This window comes from Drosophila santomea, chromosome 3L (assembly GCF_016746245.2).
Source record: "Drosophila santomea strain STO CAGO 1482 chromosome 3L, Prin_Dsan_1.1, whole genome shotgun sequence".
Classification (NCBI taxonomy): Eukaryota; Metazoa; Arthropoda; class Insecta; order Diptera; family Drosophilidae; genus Drosophila; species Drosophila santomea.
Window position 1 is genome coordinate 16186234 of NC_053018.2, and position 19318 is coordinate 16205551.

The 19318-nt window shown below is 39.0% G+C and overlaps 3 protein-coding genes across 4 annotated transcripts in view; 1 reads left to right on the forward strand and 2 right to left on the reverse strand.

The window, feature by feature from the left end:
• The first annotated feature begins 1383 nt into the window (after nucleotides 1–1383).
• The window catches only part of LOC120447528 (ecdysone-induced protein 75B, isoforms C/D), a 102132-nt gene continuing 84197 nt past the window's right edge, over nucleotides 1384–19318 (forward strand). Inside the window, exons 1-2 of the mRNA XM_044005908.1 lie at nucleotides 1384–1524; nucleotides 1646–3787. Coding sequence (XP_043861843.1) covers nucleotides 2359–3787 — 1429 coding nt within the window. The 5' untranslated portion in view covers nucleotides 1384–1524; nucleotides 1646–2358. The remainder of the gene's footprint in view (nucleotides 1525–1645; nucleotides 3788–19318) is intronic.
• On the reverse strand, nucleotides 9204–10761 carry LOC120447530. The gene is made up of 6 exons (XM_039628965.2): nucleotides 10361–10761; nucleotides 10207–10288; nucleotides 9941–10130; nucleotides 9733–9876; nucleotides 9516–9648; nucleotides 9204–9453 (listed from the first exon to the last, which is right to left on the reverse strand). The coding sequence occupies exons 1-3, from the start codon at nucleotides 10625–10627 to the stop codon at nucleotides 10072–10074; spliced, it is 408 nt and encodes a 135-aa protein (XP_039484899.1). The 5' UTR covers nucleotides 10628–10761; the 3' UTR covers nucleotides 9204–9453; nucleotides 9516–9648; nucleotides 9733–9876; nucleotides 9941–10071.
• On the reverse strand, nucleotides 11529–13207 carry LOC120447529. Of its 2 annotated transcripts, XM_044005913.1 has the most exons (6): nucleotides 12796–13207; nucleotides 12606–12687; nucleotides 12368–12547; nucleotides 12142–12311; nucleotides 11818–11995; nucleotides 11529–11758 (listed from the first exon to the last, which is right to left on the reverse strand). In XM_044005913.1, the coding sequence occupies exons 1-3, from the start codon at nucleotides 13063–13065 to the stop codon at nucleotides 12489–12491; spliced, it is 411 nt and encodes a 136-aa protein (XP_043861848.1). In that variant the 5' UTR covers nucleotides 13066–13207; the 3' UTR covers nucleotides 11529–11758; nucleotides 11818–11995; nucleotides 12142–12311; nucleotides 12368–12488. The 2 variants fall into 2 exon arrangements, with proteins under 2 accessions (XP_043861848.1, XP_039484898.1); XM_039628964.2 differs by lacking the exon at nucleotides 11529–11758 and having other exon boundaries at nucleotides 11792–11995.

Genomic DNA, 19318 nt, shown 5'->3' on the forward strand with positions numbered 1-19318 from the left:
TTCTTCGCATCTGTGCAGCCAGACTCTCTCATTTTTCATACGGTTTTCACTTTCATTGTGCAGCTTTTTGCGCGAGAACCTCGCTCCCTTTTTGGTCGCTCTCTCTTTTGGTTCTGTTCTGGCTTTCAGAGCTTTTGCCGTTTCAGTCAGAGAAAGTACGGCCAACGCAACGGTTGCGAATATACTCCAACCTGTCGCGATTCTAGCAATTAAACAAAGCCCCACTGGCCGAGCAGAGAGTGAAGAAGTTTCTCAACGTGAATTCCAAAAGAAATATATTGAAAAATATTCTAATAAATACACATAAAGTGCGAATAAATCGGGGAAATGTGCAATAATTATGGGCGCTCGCCAAGGTCCCTTATATAAGCGAGAGCCCATTGTCAAGGGCGCCAAGTGTTTGCCACATTGAGCCGTGGCCGTGGCCGTAACCGTAACCGTGTCCGTGTCCGTGTCCGTGTATCGTGCTCGTATCGTATACGTATCCGTATCTGTAGCGCCTCGTGAGCGTCCTTGTCCTTGTGCAGGCCGAACAGCTGCTTGGGTCCTGTCCCGTTTCCCCCTTTCGACCGCGACCTCGTCTTCGTCCTTGTTCTTGAACCGTAGTCCTCCAATAATATCTGCTGCTACCGCTACTCCGCCCTGAAAACGGAAAACGACCTTCCCGTGCGCCCAGCTGTTGCTACCAACCGACCACCCACTCGAATTCGACCCTCAGCTGTTGGCCACACGATATACGAAAAAAAAAGGAGAGAAGTTTGCTAGCATTAATGCCAGATAATCGGAGATATCGCTAAGACAGCTGTGCGATTCCGACGAAATCATCTTACTCGTCACCTTTTCGCAATGTGCTTCAATAAGTTGTTCCTAATAAACAAATTCAACCAGCGATTGCCTGGCACAAAGGTCAAAAGCCAACAGAGACAAGTGTAAGAGCCGAAAACCACAAAAAACCAAGTAAATCAAATTGTAATCAAAGTGAAAATTCCCAATGAATGAGCTTAAAGCTGTTAAGCATACTCACACAACGCTCCTAAACAAACACAAACAAAAATAACTAAAAAATTAAATAAATTAACTAACGTATATTTTTCTAGAGGTGTTTAAAAAAGCCAACTACTACACGGAAGTATAAACACGCAAATCTAATTGAAAACAAAGTGAAAGAAGTAAATGCTCAGGTTTAAAAGTTTATAACAAAAAAGGCAAAAAAAGCGTTGTGTTTCATGTGCAAAATCTTAAGAAATATCTATACAAATAAACACATATATTTTTGGAATAAAATTACTAATACTAATCATAATAATAAATCTTGTGAATCGTGTTGTTTAAATAATAAAATAGTTTAAGCAGTGAATATATTACACTAAAATCCATTTATAAACAAACAAATTTGAGATTTAACCTTATACACACCTTAATACGATCATTAAATATATATTCTTATACACGATACGATTTTAATCAATCAATACATCAAACAATTCAGCAAACAATCGAGCGATAACTTCAATTTGCAAAAAAGTAAGTGTAAAAAGTATCTTGAACAATGAAGTATAATATTATCCTTTTTATTTGGAATGTAAACAAACTATAAGAGATATGTGCTTTTCGGCGTAATTGTAATAGATTTAATCCCTTTCAGCTACTTCAAATACCTACAAACATACTCAGACGCTGCTGTGGATCAGGCGAAGCATAAATCAGCAAACAATAAGCCATCAAGTATTATTAGCTACTAAAACGAACTCAGACTCGGGATCAGCCTCAGAAATCTCAGCACGAGATCATCCAACCTAACTCAACTTAACGCAACTCAGTCGAACTCATCTCATCGTCAACGGAAGAAGCCTCAACCAGAATACAACAGATACAAGTATATATATACATATATATATATATATATATAGACATATGGTAATGATCAAGCAACTGTGGGCAGGTATAGGAACAACGCTAAGCTAAACGTAAGGACTAAGGACAACAAGAAATTCTCTAGATTACAATAGAATACAGAAGAAGAGGACAACTTTTTCATGCAACTTTGAAGGCTGACAAAACAAATTTTTTGATAATCCAAAAGCAGAAGCGAACAAATTACAAAGCAAACTAAATACAAAATACAAAATACAAAATACCACAAACAGCAACAAAACAAGCGTTAAGAAGAAGAGACTGATTTTAAAATAAGAGCTAGGCAGCGAAAAGGATAAAAGGCAGCAGAAAGTGAGGCAAAAGTGATTCAGGATCAAATCCAACTAAAACGAAAACAAAACGCAACTTTCCATACAGCATATTTAGAGTATATATCTAAGACAGATTGATATTTTTGAGCGATTATCCCTACTTTGATACATCATGTTGAAGAAACTCAAGTGCATGGAGGCGGTGCAGGCCGCAGCGGCTGCCACATCATCCGGAGGCTCATCAGGAAGTGGTCCCGGTTCCGCATCCGGTTCAGGATCCGGATCGGACTCCAAACTGATCAAGACCGAGCCCATTGACTTTGAGATGCTGCATCTGGAGGAGAACGACAGGCAGCGCGATATGGAGCGGGAGCCGAGCAGCAGTAATTGCAACAGCAGCAGCAGCAGCAACAACAGCTTGACCCCCCAGCGATATACCCACGTGCAGGTGCAGACCGTGCCACCACGCCAGCCCACGGGTCTGACCACGCCCGGTGGCACCCAGAAGGTCATACTGACGCCTCGCGTGGAGTACGTGCAACAGCGAGCCACCAGCTCCACAGGCGGTGGCATGAAGCACGTGTACAGCCAACAGCAGGTGGGTGCTGCATCGCGATCCGCTCCGCCCGAGACCACGGCCCTGCTGACCACCACCTCGGGCACTCCCCAGATCATCATCACCCGCACCCTACCCTCCAATCAGCACCTGTCGCGCCGCCACTCGGCCAGTCCCTCCGCCCTGCACCACTACCAGCAGCAGCAGCCACAGCGCCAACAGTCGCCGCCACCGCTGCACCACCAACAGCAGCAGCAGCAGCAGCATGTCCGCGTCATCCGCGATGGCCGGCTGTACGATGAAGCCACGGTGGTGGTTGCTGCACGGCGGCACTCGGTGTCGCCACCACCGCTGCACCACCACTCCAGATCGGCGCCCGTGTCGCCGGTGATTGGCAGGCGCGGTGGTGCTGCCGCCTATATGGATCAGCAATATCAGCAACGGCAGACGCCACCGCTGGCACCACCGCCGCCGCCTCCACCACCGCCGCCACCACCACCGCCACCCCAACAACAGCAGCAGCAGCAACAGCAATACATCTCCACTGGTGTGGCACCACCGACGGCAGCGGCTCGGAAGTTTGTGGTCAGCACCAGCACGCGACACGTCAACGTGATCGCCTCCAATCACTTTCAACAACAGTCGCATCAGCAGCATCAGTCGCATCAGCAGCATCAGCAGCATCAGTCGCATCAGCAGCATCAGCAGCATGTGATCGCCAGCGTTAGTTCTAGCAGCAGCTCATCGGCCATTGGATCGGGCGCCTCTTCTTCTTCGCACATCTTTCGCACGCCCGTGGTATCCAGCAGCAGCAGCAGTAGCAGCAGCAACATGCACCACCAGCAGCAACAGCAGCAGCAGCAGTCGAGCCTGGGCAACTCGGTGATGCGGCCACCTCCGCCGCCGCCGCCGCCCAAGGTCAAGCACGCCTCCAGCTCCAGCAGCGGCAACTCGAGCAGCAGCAACACCAACAGCAGCAGCAGCAGCAGCAACAGCAGCAGTAGCAGCAACGGCGAGGAGCCGTCTAGCTCCATTCCTGATCTAGGTAAGTCGTCTCCGGCCCAAGAAAAGCCACTCGAACTGTTAAACCAGCCACCCGTTGACCCTGACGGCACTTGTCGATCGCTTTATGGTCGGATAAACGGCCGGCAGGTTCCTACACCGCAAAAATACACAAATACAGGGACACTGGACTACACAACTATTGAGGTCTTTTTGAAGATCAATAAAGACTGCAATAGAAATGGGAAAATTAGATCTGACAATAAATAACATATATATGTACATATCATTAAGAAGGAATCAAGAGTTATTAGCATACCGGAATAAAAAGATTTTATTTAGTGCCAGATTAAGGTTTTATGTTTAAAAGTGATGCTCAAGTATCAAATATTCAGCATCAAAAAGACTAAATAATATATGAAAGTAATTTAGTGGTAAATTTTAGTTGCAACCTAATTTATATCTCTGAAGTCTCAAAGATACTCTGTAGCTCAGTGTAAGAGTGGAACAAGCTTGGCATCTAGGAAATTAAAATGCGATCGCTTGTGAGTCAGCAGTTAGTATAGCTTTATTTGTACAGTTAGGCGTTGCACACGATACATTTACTTACACATACATACGATATAAATGGTACTACCGGTAATGCTGAAACCAAAAGGTCAAAACAAATATGAGTAATTTAACTTTCTACAGCCAGCAAAACCAACTAAAATAGAATAACGGAGCACGTTTTAAAAGCGGAATGCAGTGCGGTTTTAGGTCAATAGTTTGCTCAGGGGAACTACCTATGATAATGCTAATCAAGCTGTATGTGAAAGTCTGTTGAAGAATTCACTTAAGTGCACAAGCGTAGTGTGATTACACGTTTCAGTTCGAAATCCACAAACTCATTGGATTACCTCATAATTCAGGATTGCTTTTTCGGAATGATATATTCACATCTACACATATAGACTGTGGCCAATCCACTGCGGTGCTGCGCCTCAAATCTGAATTTTTATTTAAATTTAATTATCAATTTAAATTGAAATTGTTTTCGGAGGTTGATCAATAATCCCGCCCCCCCAACGACCCACCCTCCCCCTGCCATTCACGACACACTTTCAGCATGGCCAAGGTTGCGAGATATATGCTATATATTCCTATACATATCTGTATCTGTTGTTGTTGTTGATTTTCGTGTGTATTCATCAATTGCTTCTCTCGCTCTCTCACCTTGAACTTCAACTGGAATAAACTTGCCGCTCTGTCTGCTTCTCTGCTTTCCTCTGACGCGATGTCTGACTTTTGTTGGTATCGTATCTGCATCCGAATCTGTATCCGAATCTGAATTGGCACTATACAAAATGTATTGGTGAAATTGCGTATAAATGGCATATATGCAAAATCTGCATTGTTTGATTGTTTGATTCGGTTGCTTTTTATGAATTACTTGCCATCTTAGCAATTTGCAAAGCGGATTTTACCTAGCCGCTTCTGTTTTTCAGGTTTCTGAAGTCTAGACAAGATATTCACAATTAATTGCTTAAAATATAAACAAAGGCTTATTCAACTGGTATTCAAATTTGTAATGCATTGAAATTAAACATTATTTAAAAGAAGCCTTTTGATCATCATTATATTTACTATTAACTGCCATTTTTGATTTGCATTTGTATGCAAATTCAGCTTTAAACTAATGTCCGTGATTGTCACCTAATTATAGTGATTTAGAATTTTTGTTTTTTAACTTCCACAACTTCTCGGGATTTGCATGAAGCAGTGTTCGTTTTTGATATTAATGAGAGTGCTGGTGCGTTTGTTTCATAAGTTATTCACTTTCAGTTTTGTTTTGTTTCGCCTGCCTCAGAGCTTTAATTAATCAATTCGCTGTTTATTTTTCCACATAAACGATGAAGCGTAGTGCGATTATGTGACCAGTGCTTTTTCAGTCAGGTTAAATCATATGTTTGAATCGGGATTTCCAGCTAAGCGGGTAACCTGTTCTGCGAATGCGAAAAATATACGGATGAAAGTGACAGTTGAGAACGATTTTCGGGCTGCGAGCTCTTGGTATTCTAATGATTTCATTTGGCTGAGCTGAGATTTGTTTTTTTTTTTTTGCTTATTTTATTTTTTATTTTTGCACATGTCCCAAGATACGCTTAGTTATACAATGTATACGAGCGTGTGTGCTTATATGAAGAGTCCGGCGAGCTGCTGATTTCTTGGACTACCGCTGGTTGTTCTTGCCGTTCTCCTTTTTTTTTTTTTTTGCTTGGCTAATAAATAAACGAGTCGGCGAGCTGAGCAAATAAAAGTCAAGGCCAACCGAACCGTTTTGATAGATTTGTTTGCCTTTTTCCACGCCGAGCCATCGGTTTACCACTTTTCCATTACCTAGTTTTCCCCATTTTCTGGCTCTGTCGCATATGCTCGATTGTAGGGCACTTCAGTTTTCAATGTCAATGCCACAACCAAGCCGAGACCTTAAGCTCCACGCATCACACATATCAGCATTGGGTCAACACTTGCGTGTGTGTGTGTGTGTGTATATGAGTGTGTTTGAGTAAAACACTCATAAATGTCCATAGCCCTCATGGAATGTATTTTTATTCCATTGTTATCATTTTGCGCAAGTGACAGGCGCAATTGGCGCACATAAGCACTCATGGGAAAGCGAAACTCTAAGAGCGGAGAATGTGGGTAAAATATAAACGCTTTATTGCCCTTATATAATACATGACAGTATAATATACTAGGCCATATAAGTATTTATTAAAATATTCAGTAAAAAGAACGTTCTTTTTTATATAGATTTTTATTTTGCCCCTAAAGGTGTTGATTGTGTTGCACAACCATTTTTGTATTAAACGCTCCACAAATAATTTTAATTTCCCAGGTCGAGGGATTACCGATCGTTTCAAGTGCAGCAAAGATTACAGAACACATTATAAAACGCGATTAAGGGCGAATATAAATTGTATATTTATTTGCATCCTCAACCCGAACAGATCAGTTTTAAAGGCGAAATAACTTGCAAGCGCTGGAGTTAGCCAACTGTTGTGTAAACGGTTTTACGAACTAGTATACTAGTATACAGTGTTATGCAAACAGTTATCCAAAGTGGCAGTTCAAACATTGCGGTAGACCACCTGCTGACAACTAGTTCTATACCAGCCTTTGAATAGCTGCTTTTGCCTGGCTAATGAATATCATATTTTGTTGCCTAACAAAAATAATGTTTTTATCGATCTATCATTGAATGGATTGAATCAGTTTATAAATAAATATATTACCAGCTTCGATTTGATTAGCGTTCAAAATGGTTGGCCTATATTGTAGTGAAGAGCAAACGCATTTGCCTATTTGGGTTCTGGCCAACTTTCGATTGAGTCATTAGCAGTGTTTTTAACTTATTTTTCCGGTTTGCCTGGGCAAGTCTCTCAATCATCCGACAACCTTGCCAGTGAAATTGCGCTCTACGTTACATAACACCCATAAAGAGCAAAACTAAATGTTGATTTATATTATTTAATAGAATAAAAGGGAAACGCGTAATTTGTTAAGGCTTAGTTGCACCATGTGCCATTGAATAAATAAATGGATTATGGCCTGTGGAAACCGATCAATGATCGACGTTCAGAATCGGGTGAAATTGCGAGTGTATGCGGCGTTGGGGGAGGTGATGGGTTGAGGGCTTTCGACCTTGAGGTTATACAAACTAATAATAACTTGACGTACTCGTACGTCGTAAAGTAATGGGAAATGCGCTTTAATCACGGTATTATGCCCTCAGACAATTAAAATATTACAGATTTTAAAATTGAATATTATGTAGTATAATAACCAAAGCAATTAGTTTTTACATTAATTTTTTGTATTATTTTATCATATTATATATGGTAACATTTCTATAACGTTTTCCAATTATTTATGATACCAAAGTACTCATTATTGGTGAATAATCCCATTCCCTTGTTCCGAATGAAATTCCTTTCCAATGGCCCTGAATTACGATCAATGATTTTCGCATAATTACTCCAGCGCCGATTGATTTATAACTGTTGTACTAACTGAACTATGTTTAATTCAACTGTAATTCAATTGTAAATCAACAAAACATTGACACAAAGTCACGCCAAGTCCAGTCTGCTTATGGCGATTTTTCAGTTACTTAACCAAACACAGATAAACGGGCAGCGATGAAAAAAAAAAGAACAGTTAAACAAAAGTATCTGACGGATAAAAATGCCTCACCAAGCACAACAGAACCTGTTCTAATAGCAACAAAAATCGAAACAAAACAACCACATTAACGAAATCCAAACGCAAATGCAAATAAAGCAAATATAATATATAATGTGCAATTGTATAAAAATGCGAATTACAAGTGGGCGAGCGTAATAAAAATGTTAGAAAAAAGCACAAGGTCATTGAGAAGCGGAAGGGAAAAACAAAAGGCGAAAAGCTAAAAGCAAAATGCAAAAAGCAATAGCAATAGAAACAAGAGCCAAGCGAATAACAAAAAAAAAACACAACAAATGTGACACACTGAAAGCGAGAACACAATAATTATACAAACAAATATGTATGTAAGTATAGGTTCTGGTCAGCGGGAGGGAGGAGGGGGGAGGGGGGCTTGGCAAGTGCAGGCGTAACGTAAATCTAAAACATTTCCTGAACGAGCGAGCGAGCGAGACGGCGGCAACAATTAGCGAAAAGTGAATTTGATTACAGTTGCAACGGGGCGTATGAGTGACGTACTTGAGTGCCGCCTGCGATCGAGCTATCGCCGTCCCCCCCGCGCGCCCTTGCCCACACCGCTGCAATCGCATTGAATCTGAGGCTGCATAACGGTATAGCACTAGGCCAAGTTGCAAGGCCTCGTCGGTAATCCCACACCCAAGCGGTATGTCCTCACAGCGCGAAGTTTCCATGATTGCCAACTGGCATTGCATTCTCCGCGATTCGCGTAAAATGCTGTTAGAACATATGTTATGACTAACAGAGAGATGTCATAACATAGATAACATACATATGTTTGTAGCTAGAAAGCCCTTTTATTTATATTAATATAATTTATATTTCACTTTGTATATAATTTCAAAAATAAATCTATAGCATTTGTTTTATAGCATTGCTAGAAAGCCCTTTTATTAATATTATTATAATTTATATTTCACTTGGTATGTAATTTCAAAAATATATGTTGCATTTTTGTTTCATAACATTGCCAGAAAGCCCTTTTATTTATATTGGTATGTAATTTCAAAAATACATCTGTTGCATTTTTGCATTTTCGTTTCATAACATTGCTAGAAAGCCCTTTTATTAATATTAATATAATTTATATTTCACTTGGTATGTAATTTTAAAAATACATCTATTGCATTTTTGCATTTTCATTTCATAACATAGCTAGAAAGCCCTTTTATTTATATTAATATAATTCATATTTCAAAATTACATATATTGCATTTCTGTTCTATAACATTGCTAGAAAGCCCTTTTATTTAATATAATAATAATTTATATTTCACTTGGCATGTAATTTCAAAAATACATCCATGTTGGACAGGTGTTTTAAATTTGATTGCTGGAGCGTGTGTAATGCTGTCTCTATAATACAAATTTTGAATTGCATTGCAAATTTTAGTCCATACGATCCGTAGTCACTTCGAATTTTCATGTTTTCCACATACTGCAGACTATTTTTACAAAGTACAACTGAATCGAAGAAGTCAGCAAATCAATGCATGAATAATATGACAATAATATTGAGCACTTACATGGTGTAAACAAATGATCGCCAGCAAAATCTGTTCCAAACCCAATAAAAATGTTTATAAGGTTTTATTGTGCACTCCGTGCATATCGATACGCGTTTCCTTCTTTCTTGCAGCATAATTTTACCACGTATATCTGATATAAAATATATAAAATAATATAGTATAATATATAAAATAAAAATTAAAATATAGAATGCTCAGTACGATTTTATCTTACAAACAACTTTTGGTTTAACTCCTTCCAAAATTCTATAAAAATAAATATTCGCCTTATCGTGCACAGTGGATTTCGAACCATTATCATAATTAGGCTTAATTCGAAGATAAGCTTTTTCTTACTGAATAATTTCACCACATACAACTAAATCGGGGAAAAGTGTTAGGATAAAAAAAGCAAAATATTTAAGCAAATGGTGTGTACTCACATGCTGGTAACATAACTGGTAAACAATAGCTTAAATCTGTTCCAAAATTGAATAATATATTTATTTTCTTCTTTTGCTGCACAGTCAATTTTAATCCCGTCCGATCTATTAGGCTTGCATTGCCAATTAAATTAAGTAAAGTTTTCATTTTTATATTTGCATAATTTTGCTACGGCGGCAATGTGTACAACTAAATCGGGAAAGTAATAATGCAGTTGAAATAAAGAAGTTTAAATAATGCTCATATATATTTATATTACACTTACTTAATGGAAATACATAAAGTACATTATATATTGGAAAGAAATAGCTTAAAATTTTTCCAGCAACGAAAACCCCCTTTGAGTTCTGCAATAAAAAAAAAACCAAGTATTACCAATTTATAAAGATATTATGCGAATTCGCAGGGGTTTTGCTTACCAGTCTGATTCCAAAAGCTAGCAAAGTTCCAGCGATGAGATGCACAATGCCGAAAAACAAATCCATCGAGTAAATGGCGGTGAAAGTCTTTGGAGACATTTCAGCACCATGGATATGCAAATAAAAATCCAAAACTGTTATGGAGCTTTGCAGAAGTACTACATTGTGAATCGAAAACAAGAGCATAAAGAGACCGCTTGTAATGCAGAAAGCTGCGTAGAAAATTGTGCAGCATCGAACTGGTTGTTCCTCACACGATTTACACATAGTACAATTTTTTGAAATATATTAAACTATTCGAGCAATAATACTGTGAATTTTTTTGTTTGGAAACAAATTTTGAGGGACCGACCTGTGAAGGATTGTGTTACTGGATTGTGTTAGTACAAAAACTGTAATGAAATAATATTCGCAGGCAACTACGATCCTTGGATTTGATTAATTTTGGGATGCCTACTTAGTTTATGCCTAGTAGACTAAATGCATTTTTTATTTTAATTTAAAACTATTACACCAATTTGGTGCTATTGTCCAAAGAAGTTTTTGCTCTGAAATAAGTCAAAGTCTCACGACGCACGCCATAATTTGACTTGGATGTTAAAACATATTTTAATACATATTACGGAGCACTGGATTTATAGAAATCAGGTGACAAAAGGACATCTATCCCCATTGGAGCTAACATACTTATCCTTTTTGTCCCGAACCTATTAGATTTTTATTAGATATTTATTTTTTTACCCGCACAAATCGAACCTTCACCGCAGATTTGAAGTTAGCCAAGTTCAGTATTTTCACATTCTCCTAGTGCACTTGTCAATGGGTAAACAACATTTCCATGGTCCAAGAAATGGTCGGTCCTTTCCTACGCGAACGTTCCCATTGAATTGTTGAAAATACTACTACTAATCCCTTTAAATAAACCCACTATAACGCCATTCGCTTGAGCATTTACATCTAATCTCAGACCCTTGGGGATAAGTGTATACTAAAACAGAAGAGGTATCCATTTGTTCAGATACTAGGTATCCTTTTGCTTAGATTTAGTATAAATTCTTTTTAATATATTTATTATACGCCTTGATCTTAGGAATTATACATAAATGCTAGAAAGTTGATTCCTGATATTGCCACGCCCACAAATCGCCCAAAACTGACAAGCCCAAACTTGATTATTTATTTATTTATAAATTTGTTTATTAGTCTTGTAAATTTATTGCCAATTTATATATGTAGATATGCCAAATAAAATTTCACGTTCGCACTCCGACCAGCTGAAAAAACCGAGGTATCTGATAGTCACTTGATTGCAGACAAGAAGGGACGCTGGCCAGATAAAATCACTTTATGGTCAAAAACAACAATCTCCAATGAATTCTCCGAAAGCAGTCCTGAAATCTTGATAGTGCTTTAAGTAGGAACGCCAAAGAGTTTTTCGAAAATATTTATTTTAATACAATTGCCATTTAACTTGGTATACAATTTCACAAAAAATTTCCCTCGGATATAAATTTGTTTGCTGCTGTCTTGAAATACAAATTTGGAATTGCATTGCAGATTTCAGTCCATCCGATTCGTAATCACTTTGAATTTTCACCTTTTCCTTATATTGCTGAATATTTTTACAAAGTAAAACTGAATCGAGAAAAGAAGAGAAATTAGCGCATGAGTGATTCAACTATTAGATACCCGTTACACGCTTTTTGGCTTGCATTGATCAATATCATGCACACTTGTAACGGGTATATGTTCAAGTATTTAACAAAAAATGAAGCACTTACATGCCGTAAACAAAAGACTACAGTATTATATGTTAGGATATATCTTTTCGAATACTCAACAAGCATATGTATTGTATTTATTGCGTAAAGTCAATTTTGATCATCGGCTGAGACTACGAATTACCACCAATTTTCTATTTTTTCTTGCTTCATAATTTTACCACGTATAACTAAACGAGGGCAGAAAAATTAATAAATAATTTCAGTTATATAATTATGCACTTACATTCTGTTGGAAAAACTTAAATTAGTCCAAAATGATATATATAAATATATTTCTTTATATCTTTGTTGTGACATTCAATTTTGCCGTCCCATCCATTACGTTTTTCGAATATCCAATTACTCTAATTATAATTTTCTTTTAAGAGTCTGCATAATTTGATGACACAGCCAATATGTACAACTATATGGAAATAAAAAATATAAATCCAATTTTTTTGAAAGAAATATTTTACACTTACCTAATGGAAATAAATAAATAATGTTATATATTGGAAAGAAATAGCTTAAAATTTTTCCAGCTTTAATAAACCCCTTGGAGTTCTGAAAAAAAAAAAAATGTTATATTACGAAAGCTTAAACAGTTATATATTTCTACTATATAATATTACTTAAATGGTTATAAAAGTAATATTATTAGCTCGACCTTACCCTTTTTAATCCCCACGCTAAACAAACTCCTGCGATGGCATACGAAAGGGCAAAAACAAGATCGAAAGAGTATATGATCGTAAGATGGGTTTCAGTAAAATCAGCGTCATGCATATGCAGAAACCAATCCATAAGTGTAATAGACTGTTCCGATACGATTACATTGTGCATCGCAAAGCTACCCGCAAATAAACCAACTCCCATGCAGAAAAATGCATAGAACATCGAGCAGCATGAAGCTGGTTGTTCCTCACACGACTTACAACACATCGTAAAGCTAGTTGAAAATTTTCAAAATTATTTTGGAATAAAATACTGTAAAATTTTGTTTTGTGAGTAAGAATTTGGACCGACCGACTCGTTATGTACTGTATTGAACAATGAACTCTATTGAACACAACTTCAAGGACTACACTGATCTGAAAAATGTGTAATTTGTGTACAAACGAATGATAAAAATAAGTTCACTTCGATCCCTAAAGTAGCTAATATACAAAGTTGGTTGTATTATTGTAGCATAGCATTACTATTTAGACAGCATTTATCTTTGAAATGCAATAGAGTGCAGTTAAAATGGGAATAGTTACAAGTATATTTCAGGTATTTTTACAACCTGTTCAACCTTGTTGGTATTGGTTTCACTTTTACCGTTCAACTAATGGCCTCTCCACATTATTACATTGTCACGTTGTGAATATTTCAAAGTCTGAGTCAGTTGGTCAGTTGGCGCAAAGCTTTTAATTTCCTATAACTGAATCTCATCTGAATCATCTTTGCGTGGTTAGAAGACAGTTTCTCAGACGTTAATCGGAGTGTTTTTTCAAGGTAGCGTAGAACTTGAGGTCGGTTTTGTTTGGGCTTCGCAGAAAACTCTTTTAGAGTGAATCATTAGCATAGCTCAAAACATAGCTCTTTCTATTGCATGAAGGCTCTCATTTTCCGGTGATAAAACAACATTATGTGAGAACTTGGATACACAAAAGTGATTGTTATTAGTAATATTATAAAAATGCTATTAGCGTAAACTATTTGTACGAACTTTGAGTTCCCCTCTGGAATTTTCCACACGGACTGACTAGCCATCGCCAATATTTATGCAAATATCAACACCAGCCCATTAAAACCAGCCCAAAAAAATCCCTTAGGCAACCAGGCAGTTGCCCTGAATTGCACATTTAGGTCATGAACCGGAAACGTCTTAATTACATGAAATAAGTGAAGCTCAAAGTCAATTTAAATGCACCACAAAAGTACAAAACGCAGAGTGAACAAGAAAAATCAAAAGTGCAAAAAAAAAGAGGCGAAAAAAGGCGCAGACAGCAGAGTATTGCATACATAAAAAACTCGAATCAAGTTAAATAATTAAGCTGGCCAGTAAAGCAGAACAACAGGAAGGGAATGAGCGAGATAGCTAAGCTGGTGAGAGAGAGAGGGAAAATCGGCTGACAAAGGGCCGCATATAAAATATCGGAATAAACACCCTGCGAGCGAAAAGTCAATAAAAATAGCTTTCTGTTTAAATTTTAAACTATTATTTTTAGGAATTTATTTAATTTGAAGAATTGCATATTGTATAAATAGAGCACTTTGATTTCTTAATATGTCTTTGTTTTTCTAAATTTATATTGAGATTTATTGAACCACTCATATCCTGCAACTTCGCCTTCGAATCAGCGCTGTTTCAAGAACAAGTATCTCGAGAACAAGAACTGAGAGACAGAAACGATAAATCGAAGACCTTGAACTTTGGTAACAACAAAGGCATGCAGAACAGTCCGAGCCAGAAGAAATGAGCCTGGAAAGATCCAAATCGAGGTGGAGAGAAGGGGCCACAGAACCATCGCAGAGCATTAAATCAAGCAGACCAAACCAAAGGTCCAATGTAGGGCAGACAGAGAAGGACGGCAACAGCGAAAAGAGAGGGGAACAGCGACGGTTGCGTCTGGTTATTAGCAGGATCGGATCGGCAAAGTATAGTATATAAACTGGTTGCATGGGGAGCCCACGAAGAAGTTTCTCAGGCAAGTGCCATTGACCTACAAGCAAAAGTCGTTGGCTTCTTGTGGATCGCGAGGAACGCAAGCGAGGGGGAAAGAGAAGGCGATACGGGGTGCAGAAAGAGTCAGCACATGAGTCAGGAAAGGGAAAGAGGAAGTGCACAGCGAAGCTTGCCCTATTGGAAATCTAAAATTTTTTCAATTAAAAATTGATCATTGCACTCTTCATTCAGGCGTATTACTTGTGTTAGTAGTCAAAAGGTTATAAACTAATTAGTTTTAATTATAGGCGAACTAAAATGATGTATTACTAAGCAAAAGGTTCAAAAGTTCATATGTTAATGGATAACTCTGTAGACCTTTGTGGCCCTTATATTTTTATATAGATAATTTATACAAAATCCTTTTTTTTCTTACTGTGCAAGGGGACTTTGGTTTGGTAGGTGGGCTGGCCTTGATATTGTCAACGACATGACTTCACCCAAACAACAACAAAAGCAACAAAAGCGACAAAAACAACAACATCACCGACTGCAAAAATTTAAAAATAAAATACCAAAGGAGCGGGGTTGGCCCGAAGGAAAAGGGGAAATGGAGGGGTCTATATAGCGTCACGCTTGGGACTTGGGGGCGCTATTTATACATTTTCCCTCTTGTGATCTGCTTTTTGTTTATATGCGCGCCTAAAAACGTTCTCAGTTTCTGTTTAGGCCCTCCGATCGCCTCTGCCACCCCGAAACTTGCAACTTGCAACTTGCAACTTGCCACAACTATCTGCGATTCGCATCGCGGCTGTACTCGAATCTGCAAACTGCAAACTGCAAACTGCAAACTGCAATCTGCATTCCCTTCCATATGCTATATATGCTATTGCCGTCCCGCTCCGACACGGGAGATATAGCTCAAGTGCAGTGCCCTTGACTTAGGTCAATAACACGATTTGTTGTCGTTCTTCTGCTTGTTCTTCTTGTTATTGTTGTTGTTCTTCGGGTTTTTGGCTAGCTCTTGGCCCTGGCATTATCGGTACGAAGTGCAATCTGGAGGGTATAACTGGGTTAAAAACAACATATGATTTATGGAAGTTAATTATATGCCGCGCACAGAGTCCTTTAGTTATGCAAAAGAATGGTCTCAATACGAAAATTCACCTTAATACTGTTGGATCTATTGATTTGCATTTTATTTTTATTTCCAAATTAAATAGTTCGCATTATTTGGATGTCTTATTAATTAAGAAACCATTCTGTTTCAGCACTAGATCCAACCAAAAACGCAAGCCTTTCATTCAATTTTGTTAGCACAGCTTGCTAGTTAGGGTTATTGGCATTTAAAGGTGTATAAACCAAGTTCTGAGCCCAGTCACCAGTTTCAATCGATTGTTTTTCAATGCAGAGCCTCTCGAAACCCGCTGATAAGCGGACATCTAGAACCCTTTTAACCCAAACAAATACCTAAAGACCGCACACGTCGCCACTTAAATGGCACATCCTTGGACATGCCATTGCCATTGCCATTGCCATTGCCATTGCCATTGCCACTTGACAGTGACCTTAGCAGAGCCGAACGGGGCACCACCCAGTGGCCATCACCACCCCCATTTGACACCCTGTGCCCCCCAATTCACCTCCCAATTCACCCCCCATTTCCCACCCAATTCCAACCCTCCTGCGCCCTTCGGTGGACTGCAAGTGCTGCTGCATAACCTTTGCCTTGCATTTGGAGGCGATGCGCATGAACCTGACATTGAACGTGCTGGCAATGAAATTTTCCGAACTACTTCCGAGAGCGAGCGAGAGAGCAAGTGCAGCGCAGAAAGAGAGGACAAATAGGGGGCTTACCGGCAGCGGGAGAAAGGGAACTTAAAATCTCCCAGGTGAATGGGGGCTGGCATTTTTGATGGCTTTCCACTATACATTGTTGCGTTGCTTTGCCGGGTTCTCGTTCTCGATTCTGAATAGTTAGGGGCTGGGCTATAGGGGTATTGGCGTGGTTAAGCGACGTTGTGCCGGAGGTCAGGTCAGGGCCAAAGCACTTGACATTTCTGCCCCTGCCACGGGATCATAAATATTACAGCTCCCCAGACTTTCGCCCCATATATATGGGTTAGTGTGTCACGCCAAACTTGGATTGGATATTTCTTATAAACAATATCGCATCGGTAGAGTCCGGTTGAGACACCACACAGGTGTCATTGAACCACATGTGAAATGGAAATAAACCAGACCGATTTGATTACAACTCGATTTCTAATGAATAATGGAATGCTTCTTCAGTTTTAATGGGAAAGTTACATCTATTTAAATAAGATGTGTTATTATATTCATACTCATTTGATAATAAACGAGTTAAACTAAGCCGCCTGTTTTCCTGAGAATCCTAAATTATAAATAGTTAGTTTAGTTTTAAGAGTTTTCCTTTCGTAACTTGGAATCAAAATTGAGTTTTCATAAACTGTGCCAGCAGACAAAAACTTTTATTCTCCCAAATGCAATTTAGCTGCACTCAATTTCGGGAAAGTGAAGAGTTTTTAATGTAATAACAATATGAAATCATATTAATAATTTATTATAACCAGCTGCTAATACTGGCTAATGGCTTATTTGTTTGGTGTCGTTAAATGTTGTTTAAATAGTTTATTCCATGTTGTGAGTAGTTTGTTTTTCCTTTATTTCCACTTACATTTTGCGTTTGCGGCTGCTGAAATTGGTGGTCAAGGCCGTGTTGTGGGTTCTGTGTGGGTGTGGGTGTGTTTTCCTTAACTTGTTTGTGTGTGTGTGTGTAGACTGCAAGATGGCAATGAAATGTGCATGCGTTGACAACTACAAAAACAGCAACAACGGCCTGGGCGCGTGCCCCTCGGATTGTATAATGAACGCACAAGGACGAGGATAAGGACAAAAGCGACTGGCTTCCACTCCTTGCCTCCTTTTGCTCAATGGGTGTGCGTGTTTTTTGTGTGATAAGCAATGTCAATGTCAACTTATAATTGCCATTTTCCTTCAATTACCAGCACTCGTAGCAATAAACATTGATTTTTCCTCCCGTGCATCCTCAGGATTTACTCCAGTACTTATACTAAGGCAATGCTCCATGGCTTTTCACATTCAATCCGTCTCAGTTTGCTTGAATCTATATAAAGCTCTTTCATAATTTCTCCTTCTATCGCTTCTATCGCATTTATTATGGCGAAATTTGGCTTGGGGCAAATACTCGATGAGAAGCCTTGGCTCACTTCCGTGCCTTGAGTAATTTCCTTGGCAGGTTGCCCACTGTGCTGCCAGAGTTGCCACCGCAAACTCACTCACTCACTCACTCACTCACTCAGTCAATCATCAATTGTGCTCTGACGTAGCTTATACTCTTATAGCTCTGTATTGACATCAGCCACATTACATTACCCTATTTCATATGTGTATACATAGACTTCCGCACTCGTCGTCTGCTCTGCGACATTGAAAATGAATATTTTTGTGTCTGGGCACGGGGCATATCGAACAATTCGATATGCCGTTTGTTGTTGGTTAGGTGACCGCCAGTTTCCGCACTAAGTATTCTAATATAATTGAGGGACTTTGGCGCAGGTGGGCAGCTGGGATTGGGATTACAGGTGCACGCTTGGGGGAAGCAAAATCTCAATAGAATTAGCTACAAATAATTTATTGACAGCAGATTTATCATGCGAATTGTTTTCTAAGCGGGTTATAAGATTCATTCATTTATTAATATATTTGTTTATCCAAATTGAACACAGTCCTATGAACTTTTAAGTTAATTTTTGTAGTTGATATTAGTGGGCCCATATAATCAAGTTAGAATTATTAAAATATTATAAATATTTAGAACCTTCATCTTTTATTTTTTTCATTTTTTATTCGTTTAAAAAGTTTAGTACTACGACTTTTTCCGAGTAGCAACTAAAAATAATGTTTAGAAGTCAACCGAAATAAGCCCGATAATTACTGGCCCAATCTAAAATCGCATTTTAGATACTGCCAACCAGCGTGACTTGGGGGCATCATCAGAAATTATTATAATAACAAAACAGCCGCAAAAAGATAGGGAACTATTGGGTGGGGGCAGTGGGAGGAGGAGGAGGCTGGCCTTGCCTGAGGTCTTGTGTAAGCGACTAAATGGGGACCTACGTAATGTGTGTCACTTGCTCCACACTCTCGCTCACACACACACACAGGCACACACACACACGCAGGCGAGAGAGGGAGGCAAAAGTAAAATGAAAATAAATTGTGATGGTCAAGGTCGTTGGCATGTGCGCTTTGCGCAATAAAAACACAAAAAACCGGGCGCAGAAATGGGGAAAAATGTGCAAAACAAGCGGATAAAAGTTGGGGAACTCTCGGCGCATTCATTCTGTCTGCCAATCTTAGAGGACCGAACCGAAGACAACCCACCATAAACTGACCCCATAAACTGACCCACATTTAATACTTACCACTAATCTCCTAATCCATCTCCTCTCTTTGCAGGTATGTACCAAAAACGCTTCGTGTTTCCACTGCCAAGTCCAA